This window comes from Mercurialis annua, linkage group LG2, assembly GCF_937616625.2.
Source record: "Mercurialis annua linkage group LG2, ddMerAnnu1.2, whole genome shotgun sequence".
Lineage (NCBI taxonomy): Eukaryota > Viridiplantae > Streptophyta > Magnoliopsida > Malpighiales > Euphorbiaceae > Mercurialis > Mercurialis annua.
In genome coordinates this window covers 45,216,310-45,227,764 of record NC_065571.1, presented here as the reverse complement: position 1 = coordinate 45,227,764, position 11,455 = coordinate 45,216,310, and the positions used below count along the sequence as shown (strand labels likewise).

Sequence of the window (11,455 nt, the reverse complement as noted above, 5' to 3'; positions counted from 1 at the left end):
TGCATTTGAAAAGGGGGCTAAAAGGTGGAGTTTTTTTTTTGTGATTAAGCCTATTAAATATGATAAAGTAATGGAAATATTTTCAACAATCTGCCGTGATAATTTTATAAGTCATAAAAAATATTTTTACACTAGTCGTAAACCCGCGCATTTGCGCGGAACCTGATTAATAATAATTTCTTAAAATATATTTATACAAATAATGGAAAAAAAACTAATATATTACAAAAGAAATTGGCCTAATTACTTAAAAACCATCCACCTTATAATTTTTTTCATTTATACCATGACCTAGGAAAATTTTCAATTGTACCCTATTTTTGATTTTTATGTTTCATCTCTACCGTAATGAGTTGAATTGACCTATTTTCTTTTAAAAAAGAGTTTAAATTAGTCCTTCATTTTTAACCTATATTCTAATAAAACGTTAATGTTAATCATTTATGTATCTTGTTTTTGATATTTTCATCTTTAAATTAATTAAATTATTAAAAAATTTACTTTTGGGTACAAACGAAACATAAAAATCGAAAATAGGGTACAATTGAAATTTTTCCTAGGTCATGGTATAAATGAAAAAAGTTACAAAGTGAGTGGTTATTAAGTAATTAGGCTAAAAAAATTTAAGTTGAAAAGCAGTGAACTCCACATCAAAGAATGTGTTAACTCATAAGTGTGATTATGGTTTCAGATTTTGTTTTTAAATCCAACATTTCTGCATTAATATGTTTATTTAATCAAATTTAACTAAAAATTTGTCAAAATTGTTGAATGATTTTTTTTGATTTTTTTTCCAAATATAATAACGAATGCAGAGAATATAAATGAGAGATATGACAAACAATCATGTTGAATCAGCATTATAAAGAAAATTAGTCGTAAGTTCGTGCATTTGCACGGAATCTAATTAATAATTATTTACAAATAACAACTAAAATTTTAAAAATTATGAACTACTAAATAGATATTTCATTTATTTAAGAATTAATAAGACTTATGTATTAATAATAACTTTTAGAAATTAAATAAGTGTTTTATTTAAATTTGGAACCTATAAAAATGCTATTGATGTAAATATTTTATTTAATTTGAAAAACTAATGAGAATTATCTATTAATAATAATTTTTAATAATAAATAAGTGTTATATTTAAGTTGGGAATTCATGAGAATGCTCCTTTGGTCCTCTCAATTATAATATTTCATTTATTTAAGAATTAATAAGACTTATCTATTAATAATGACTTTTAGAAATCAAATAAGTGTTTTATTTAAATTTGGAACATATAAAAATGCTATTGATGTAAATATTTTATTTAATTTGAAAAACTAATGAAAATTATCTATTAATAACTATTTTTTAATAATTAAATATGTGTTTTATCTAAATTGGGAATTCATGAGAATGCTCTTTTGGTCCTCTCAATTATATAAGTATATAGATAGTAGAAAAAAATGAAGGATCTAATATATATATATATATATATATATTAATCTTTTTAACTTACTTTTATAATAAACTAGTCCATAATTAAAGAAAATGTCATAAAATTTTAAGAAATTTTGTATCTCATTTTATTATTAATTCTTTTTACTATTATAAAAATTTCCTCATCTAAACTAGTTTATCTAAAGTGATAATTCAAAATATTGAATTGTATTTCGATTTGATAAACGGACACGTCATTTTTTATTCTGCGAATTTGCAGTTTATACCAGTACTGCAATAATTGACCAATAAAATACAATGTTGGCACATAAAGCACCAGTGGTCTAGTGGTAGAATAGTACCCTGCCACGGTACAGACCCGGGTTCGATTCCCGGCTGGTGCATATACGAGCTATGAGGAAGTTTGTGCTTCTATGTGATAGTTGGGTCTATCACTTACCGTCTTATTTCTTCGGCGATAATGCAGTACATCTGAGCTCTATTTTTTTTCTCTACTCGCTATTTAATTCTATTTTTAAATTTTTTAGCTCTTTATGAGAGACAATATTACAATTTTAATTTAATCATTTATCTTTTGTCAATTAATATGATTCGAAGTTAAGGAGATTTATTGATGCAAACTATGAGTTTTGAAAATAGATGAATATGGATAAGTTATAATTTTTTTTAATTCAATTTTTGAACAATAATAGCTTACTAGTAGAGTGATTATATTTTTTATAAATTGTTAGATTGAAGTAGTACTAATAGTTTATTCAATTTAGTATTTTTAATTGTATATATTAATTTTAATAATTAGATAAAGTTAGATTATGAATTATATTTAGTTTATTATAATATTATTTACTATTAGTATTTTACGTGAAATTTAATCATATTTAAATAGAAAAGAAAATCAAACTTTTCAATTAGCTCAAACTTACAACTGTGTTAGACATATACGAGTCGGTTTGTTCAATATTACCTTAAAATATTATTCAGTTCTCAAAGTTACGCTTCAAATTAAAACATTTCAATTTTATCTAAAAAATAATTTTTTTTTCACATTGTACGTACTTATTTTTAATATATACTCCTTCTATCCCATTTAAAAAGTGTCATATTCAATTTTGAGATGTCCCATTTAAAAAGTACTATTTTTATTTTGAAAATATTTTTTCAACGAATACTCTATTTACCCTTCACTTAGTCATTTTTAAGAGATTTTATGGAAAATTCCACTATTATTAATAGAAAAAAAATATGAAAAGATAAAAATAATAATATTTTCTTAATCTGTATGTGAATATTTTTAAAAGTGGAGTTTTTGAGTGGTTAAGCCTTTGATTTATTATATTTATGTCCATAATTTCTATAAATTTTTATAAGGTATTTATAATAATTACAGTTTAATCTTTTAAATTTTGTTGCTGTGTATCAATTTAATCTTGGAACTTTCTCAAGCAGACCAATGGCTCATTATACGACTATATTTCTCCGAAAAATATCGTTGGAAATCTCAATTACTCTTTCGCTGTCAAAAAATAGATCTCTACTATTAGTAAGTATAAAAAATTGCATACTAAATTTATGATAATGGACAAATAGTTAAAAAATAGTACTATGTTTAGAAATTAGTCCGATAATTTTAAATCAAAAGTAGAAAAAATATGAAATTTATTTAAAAAAAATTTGGAACACGCAATTGTAAAAAAACACTAATATTTCATTATTTTTAAATAATAAAATTTTGGAATAACAATTACATATTTAGTTATGTTGTTTTCTTTTTGAATTATTAACAGTCATAAATCATACAAATTTTGTAAAATAACTATTTAAATTTAATATGTTTTACAAAATTTGTAATTTGTAAATAATTTCTACCATATAATAATCGACATGCATCAAAAACCTATATTTTTTTTAATTAAGTTCCTCTCATCACCAAAGTAAAATTAAAAAAAATAATAGTTCAGAAAATCTATATTTCAACTAGGTTGACACCCTCTTAGCGTAAGCACCATTTATTCGCAATCAACAATAAAATTAAAAAAAATAATAGTCCAGTTACAAGAAAAAAGAAATAAAACGAGACCTAAAGCTTTAACAGACTGAGGGTTTACAAGAATCATAAAGCATTGACCGATCAATCTTTTAGAACACAACTCCAATATGGAGAAGCCACTATCCAAGAATAGGACCGGCCTTAGTTGAACCGAGATCCTAGGCGAGATTTTAGTATTTTTCTATAAATAAAATCTATTTTTCTAAAATTGTTCGTAAAAATAAATTCGTTTTATTTTTCTCATAAAAATATGTTCTTTTTCACTTTATAAAGGTACTCTTTCGGTAGATTATTGATAAATATTTAGTAGATTTTTTGTAAATATCAATAGATTTTTAGTAAATTTTTATAACATTTCTTTTATTTTTTTTATATAAATAGAATATATGTAATGTAATTTAATCTTGTTTGTATTGCTATATAGTTACTATTAAAAAAGTCTAATTTATTTTTAAATTTAAACTACAACATTTACTACCAGAAAAAGGCCTTTTAAAATTTATTTTCTAATTATTAAAAGATAATTAAATTTTAAAAATAAAATTTCATCTATCATAAAAAAAATTAATAAAATTTTAATATAATTTTTTTTTTATGGATCCTATATAATTATGGGACCCTCTAAAATTTGTGGCCCTAGACATAGGCCTTAGTCACCTATGCCTAAGGCCGGGCATGCAAGAATCAACATATCATCATATTTCAAATCAAGCTTTGGAGAGTCAGGAGTTTGATACCACAACGTAAATCCTTGGATAGAAACACCGTGACGAGCCAGACTATCCACAACCAAATTGCCTTCCCTAAAAATGTGAGAAACGACAAACCGAATGTTGTTCACTACTAGAAAACAGGTGTTTAGCGACGGAAATATCCGTCGCTAAACACCTGAGATCCGTCGCTAATTGTAATTAGCGACGGATTACCGACGGACTCCGTCCGTCGGTAGATTTTGGGTCGCTAATTGTAATAGCGACCCAAAACACTGTCTGTCGCCAACTTACCGACCGAATATTCCGTCAGTAAGTTGGAGGAAAAAGGTCGGTAAATTGGTCGGCCAGCCGACCAATTTTCCGACGGAATTACCGACGGACTTTCCGTCGCTAAGTCGGTAAATTGGTCGGCCAGCCGACCAATTTTCCGACGGAATTACCGACGGACTTTTCGTCGCCAAGTTAGCGACGGAAAGTCCGTCGGTAATTCCGTCGCTGTTTCTTGCAATTGGCGACGGAAAATTCCGTCGCCAATTGCAAAAAACAGTCGTGTCATGTTAATTTAGCGACGGAAACTCCGTCGCTAAAGTTAAAACAAGTAGTCGCTAAATTACCTATTTTTGCAAAAATTTATTTTTTTACGGCTTATTTTCATATTTTTTCTGTTATTCGTTAGACCTGTTAAATATACCATTCACATACATAAGAAACAATAAATATATATAACCAAATCCGTAATATATATATAAACGTCAAAAAGCATACAAAAAACATTAATATATATTTAAAGTATACGAACAAAAAACATAAATATGTCCAAGTGTATCACAAGCCTACTCTAAACTGGTGGTGTCATCAGCAGGAGGGGGTGGGGGTGGTGGGAACTGCGGGCGTAACTCGGGTGGGAGTGTAGTCATCAGCCGCGCAAGCTCAGTACGGATCCGCTCGTCGAAACCCGCCTCCACAGTACGGATCCGCTGCTCGACCCGCTCTTCGAAACCCGCCTCCACAGTACGAATCCGCTGCTCGGGTCGTTAAGGTGCACATTAGCGACGCAAATTAAATCCGTCGCTAAATTCCGTCGCTAATGTGCTGATTTCTAGTAGTGGTTGATGCAATTAAGACAAACAATCCATTTCAATCTCAATTTCCACGGGATTTTTCCAATCTCTTCTCTTGAATAGATTGATAACATAAAATAAGTCACATTCGAACCGAAAATGGTCAAAATCCATATCTTTCGCTTTTAAAACTGCAAAAATTGCAGCTTCGATTTCTGCCTAAAACGCAAAACAATTGCGCATATTTTAAATTTGAACTTTAATGTACACTGGTAAGTTTTATTTTTGATGAATATGTACACTAGTAAGTTAAATGACAAATTTCTTATTTTATACTGATTTTTTTATATGTAAACAATGTAAAATATTTAATTATTTTAGTTTAAGTTAATTTATAATTTTCATTAGTAATTACTAATTAAATATTTATATATTTACTTGTAATAAAAAATAATATTATTTTCAAATTTAAATATAGCATACTAAAAGTAAGATATTAAAAACTATTATAAAGTTAAAATTATTATAATTTTATTTATATAATATGCTATTAATTAGTAATTTGAATTATTATTTTTAATAGTAATAATTTATATTATTATTTTGTTATAAAAGATCTATTATATTAATTCTATTTTTCTATTTTTTTCAATTAGTTTATAATTAACAATAAAAATAACTATAAAATCTTTTTATTAAATAAAAGTTATTAAAGTTTATTAATTTAAATCTAATTTTTCTGTTACAATTGTGCTAAATAAAATTGTTGTTAATAGTATTTTTATAATTAATTTAGATGTATAAAAAATTTACCATAAGTTAAATTTGGTGTCAAATTTAGCATATGCTAAATTTAGTACATATTATTGAATTGCAATAGAGCTGTGCATTTTATTTTAAATGGTAAATTTAGCATTATGAGGTTAATTTAACATAACAATGGAGATATTTTAAACTTCATAACTAACCGATATAGTAAGAATTAAATATTATTATATTTTTAAAGTATGAATAAGTTTCTCTTCAAATTCACCTTTAATAATTCATTTTATCAAATTATCTAAGGAAAAAACTAGTATATTACATGTGAAGTTCAGTAAAAGTTCACATCAACTTTGTTGAAGTAATTATATTTACTTAAATCAAAACTTGAATATAAATTTTTAGCCACTAAATTTAAATGAGTTAAATTTAGAAATAAAAATATTTAATAATTCCATAAAACCTTACCCATACATTATAATTTTGTGCCACCCTTAGTTGCCTTTCATGTAATGATGTTTGTATATAATAAGGTCAAGCTTGACATATAGTACCCATAATAATAAATTGGAATTTTGTAGCTTCTTAATCAATTTTCAACTTTGTTAAAACACAAAAACGTCATTGGACACTAACTACAGCCCTTTGTTTGCTGCCAACTCTTCAAATGTAGGTCCCAATATCCATTTCCAATTCCATAAGCTTTCTTGTCTCTACTTAATTTTTTTTTAGTTCCTTGATAGACTTTTATACTTACAATTAATATATTTCAAAAAAAATTTATTAAACTTTTTTTTGGATCGTATTTTTAAAATTTAAAGTAAAATAAAATAATATATCTAATAAAAATAATAAATATAATTTAATTAACAAATTCAGTTTATCTCAATAAATTTATAATTTATATTATTATATTCAGATAATTAGTAAAAAAATAGGAAAATTAATAAATATATATATATATTAGTATTTTAATTTATTTTTAAGATAAATTACTATGACAAAAAATTTAAAAATTATTTATCCAGTTTTAATATTTTATCAAAAATATTCATGTTGTAATAAAAAAGTTTACAAATTTTTATATAAAATAATGATTAATATTTATCATAAAAATAATTTAAGATATTAATATGTACCTTATCAATATATTTTAGTTACTGATTAGATAAAATTCACTTAAAATATAAAATTATTGAACTGAACTATCACAAATTTTAATTCAAGATATATATGTGGATATTGTCATATTTGTGAATATTTTAATCCATTTTACCAATAAATTTAAACCCACATGACACAAATCATATATAGCTATAACAAGATTACGAATGCCTTAGGTTGTTTTAGTTGACTATTTCATATTAATCCTCTCTAAATATCAAAGTTCCCATCAATCTTTAATTCATTTTGAGCATCTCCACCAATTAATTAAAACAAATGCTTGGAATAAAATAAAAACCCAGGAGCCATAGATTCTTGAAGTTATGTAATCCTGTCTTGATTCCAAACATTATTTGGCTGTCAATCTTGAAAAGAAGTATACTTGTGAGAGTGATATTGGCATTTTGCTTCCACTTACGTCTTTTCTTGTCTAATCCAACTCATTCTTTTTTTCTTTTTTCTTATTTTGCTCTCTTCAATTTTGTTTATATTCTTTTGTGAATGTATTTTCTTGGGTTAACGCCAAATGGTTGCCAATAAATATAACTTTTCACGTGCGGTTGTGGAACGGCATGGATGATGCTCAGGATTGACTACTCACAGTCAGCACTATTTTGGGTCCTATATTTGGTGTTTTGCCATAAAAAGGGTGAAGTTCAGCAAAATTAAATATACTTGAAAACATGTTTCGTAAAGAAGCTGGTTTGCATATTCATGAAACCGTCTCCGATCACGGATATGTCGAAACCGATCCTACAGGCCGGTATGGAAGGGTAAGTTCTTAGCATCTGATTTGTTATTTGCATGCATCCGACCGGAAAGAATCAATTTAAACCCTCTAATAGTTTCTGGTAAACCGATATATTTCTGAGGGTTCTTGAATTCCTTATATATTATATCAATGTCACTGTTCGATAGAGTCAAGAATTTAGAGCATAAGGGAAGGTTTTACTTGTTATATCACTAGCGGAAGGAAAACGGCCGGTGACCGGTAAGGAGGATGAAATGAAATGATTAAAAAGACAACGTCACTGGCAGGCGGCCAGCCATGCTGTTCTTATTAGATAGATATATTTATGGATATCAACTACTTAACATTATTTTCAGTATTTTTAATGTCTAGTTTTGATTTATAATTTATACTACTAGTTTACTTTTTTATTGGGAAATTGGACAACTAGGTATTATTTATTTTGTCATAAAAATAAAAAAAAAGATCGGAGATGATAACTTGTTTGACTTCAACATTGTGGCAAGAGAGTAAGTTTTATACATACACATGTTATAGGTGTTACATATTCAATTTCTTTTGTAGAATAAAACTTGTTACATATTCAATTGATTAAGCTAAAAGATATAAAAAAATTCGTGAATTTTGCTGACTTTGATGAATCATGCATGTACAGTTTGGCGACGTTTTAGGCAAAGGAGCAATGAAAACAGTGTACAAGGCGATCGATGAATTGCTGGGAATGGAAGTGGCATGGAACCAAATCAAACTCAACCAAGTTCTTGGTTCTCCGGACGACTTGCAGAGGTTATATTCCGAGGTTCACCTTCTCAGCACGCTCAACCATGACTCTCTCATCCAATTCTATACTTCTTGGATTGATATTCATCGAAAGACCTTCAATTTCATCACCGAAATGTTCACTTCAGGAACTCTCAGAGAGTAACTTAACTTCCATCCCTCCCTTAAATGCTGTGTTGCACGGAAACTTATCGAGTCTCATGTTTTGACATTTTGGTTTCTTTTTCAGAAACGATTATGAAAATAAAAAAACTTTAGAGTTTCAGCATTTCTGTTTCCGTGGAATATACTGAAGTGAAAACCTTTGCTGATAACTATTATGGAAAACTATGCAGATACCGAAATAAATACAAGCGAATAGACATCGGAGCAATTAAGAATTGGGCAAGACAAATCTTAAAAGGGCTTGTGTATCTACATTGCCATGATCCTCCAGTAATTCACAGAGATCTGAAATGTGACAATATCTTTGTAAATGGCCACTTGGGACAGGTCAAGATTGGTGATCTTGGCCTTGCAGCAATCCTCCGAGGTTCACAGTCAGCACACAGTGTCATAGGTACATTACATTTTCCTTGATATTATTATGCACAAATGGCCATTTACAAGTTGATTCTAGTTGAGTTTGAATCTAAGTTATTCTAGCGAACTCATGATTGAGCTCTAAAAGTTAAACTGGATCAAGATCGAATTGAGTCTCGAGCTTTAATTTTGGAGTCAAGTCGAATTCGATTTTCAACTATTTCACAGAACTCAAGCTCGAGCTACTAAAAGTAAGCCCGATTGAGTTCGAGTTCACTTTCAGGCTTCAACTTTTATAGTCAAGATTGAATTTGACAGTGTTTCAACTCGACTCGTTTTACACCTAAGCTGTTATGGAACATAAATATTGAGTATCCCTGGTTATTGGTTAGGTACGCCAGAGTTCATGGCACCCGAGTTGTACGAAGAGGATTACAATGAGCTTGTTGATGTATATGCATTTGGAATGTGTGTTTTAGAGATGCTCACATCTGAATATCCTTATAGCGAATGCGGTAACCCAGCACAAATTTACAAGAAAGTAACTCTGGTAATTCTAAATTTCAGTGGCAAACATTTATTTTTCAGCCTCTCAGCAAATTAGAATATAACATTAACATTATTTTTTGTTATGCAGGGGAAGCTGCCTGCAGCATTCTATAGAATTCAGGACTTAGAAGCACAAAAATTCATCGGAAAATGCTTAGTATCTGCGTCGAAGCGATTATCAGCTCAAGAGCTATTGCTCGATCCATTTCTTGCGCCTGAAGAAACCGAAGCATCGACAGTTAAAAAGTTGAGAAATCAGAAGCCGCTCTTCAATGGCAAAGAATTGCAGAAGTTGCATTTGAATGATACTCTCCTAAGGACAAAAATGACAATAACCGGAAAGCTCAATCCTGAAGATGATACCATCTTTCTAAAAGTACAAATTGCGAATAAAAATGGTAAGATTGTTCGACAGCAATGAGAATAGTTTTGTTCTGTTTCTTGTAAAAATGTTGAAAGATAATTTTTTATTTTATGTATGCAGGTTCTGCAAGGAACATTTATTTTCCATTTGATATATTAAATGATACATCAATGGATGTTGCATTGGAAATGGTAAAGGAACTAGACATAGATGATTGGGAACCATTTGAAATTGCTGAAATGATTCACGCAGAGATTTCATCTCTGGTGCCAAACTGGAAAAAATGGGATTTGCCTCATATTCATACATTCAACTACAACGACGACGATGGCCCTAATCATCCTTCATCGTCTTGCTCATCCTCTCAATCATCCTTTTCAGGATTAATGGCACAATTTCACCAAGGTCCGTATCCTATAATTCGGTATCAAACTGATAATAAGACCAAAAATCCACGACAAATGCTTTTGCAGTTGTTCGTCTTTCATTAATTCAAGAATTTCACTTCTAAACTATAGAATACGAATGCCCCCAATGGTCCCTATTAATCATTACTCGGATGGTATGATAGGATTGTGGAGTAGAAACAATATATATTTGAAACAATTGTTGTTGCAGATGATTTGATTGATGATACAAGCTCTCAAAGCTCTTCACACTCAGGATCATACTCCAACTTGCATTACATTTCTGGCGATGATCACAACAATCACAGCTTCGATACAAGCCCGACAAGGAGAGCAGATCATAAACATCCCCTTACGAGGACTCAGAACTCGACAAGATTTTGTCCTCAGGACAATTCGAATTCTTACATCGGACAAGAAATCGCCAAAGATGCTTACAAAAACTGCAAGGTTTTGCTGGAGTCAAACTCTGGAACTTCTAGCTCTAAACACAAACAGGCGACAGATAGCCGTAGACTTACTAGGAACCGATCGCTAGTAGATATTCGGAGCCAGCTACTTCACCGATCATTGGTCGAACAAGTGCATAAGAGAAGGTTGTTCAAGACAGCAGGAGCAGTTGAAGATGTTGGTTTTCAGGCACCAGTACTTGATGATTCTAACAAGGGATCGCGCCGAGGTTCCAGCAGAAAAAATAGAAGTGAATATGTATAATAAGTGCTATATATCCATTGTGAATATGTATTGCATAACAGATAGAGTATTGGTATTGCAAAACAATTAGAAGAACTTGGAATAATGTCAAGTTTGGAGTTATCAGTTTTTGGACAGGAAAAGTAATGTGCAAATTGATATTGGTTTGACGTTTTAGATAACCAGCATTTGT

At 29.2% G+C, this 11,455-nt stretch overlaps 1 protein-coding gene and 2 non-coding genes across 3 annotated transcripts; all 3 read left to right on the top strand.

The window, feature by feature from the left end:
• The first annotated feature begins 1,761 nt into the window (after nucleotides 1-1,761).
• Nucleotides 1,762-1,832, top strand: TRNAG-GCC (transfer RNA glycine (anticodon GCC)). Its single transcript has one exon. It is a non-coding gene; the product is annotated as a tRNA-Gly (tRNA).
• A 5-nt stretch (nucleotides 1,833-1,837) lies between these two features.
• Nucleotides 1,838-1,928, top strand: LOC126670855 (small nucleolar RNA snoR114). The gene has a single exon (XR_007638849.1). It is a non-coding gene; the product is annotated as a small nucleolar RNA snoR114 (small nucleolar RNA).
• A 5,455-nt stretch (nucleotides 1,929-7,383) lies between these two features.
• On the top strand, nucleotides 7,384-11,444 carry LOC126670367 (probable serine/threonine-protein kinase WNK4). The gene is made up of 7 exons (XM_050364076.2): nucleotides 7,384-7,969; nucleotides 8,603-8,868; nucleotides 9,063-9,286; nucleotides 9,642-9,799; nucleotides 9,887-10,196; nucleotides 10,283-10,567; nucleotides 10,781-11,444. The coding sequence occupies exons 1-7, from the start codon at nucleotides 7,880-7,882 to the stop codon at nucleotides 11,281-11,283; spliced, it is 1,836 nt and encodes a 611-aa protein (XP_050220033.1). The 5' UTR covers nucleotides 7,384-7,879; the 3' UTR covers nucleotides 11,284-11,444.
• The last annotated feature ends 11 nt before the right edge of the window (nucleotides 11,445-11,455 follow it).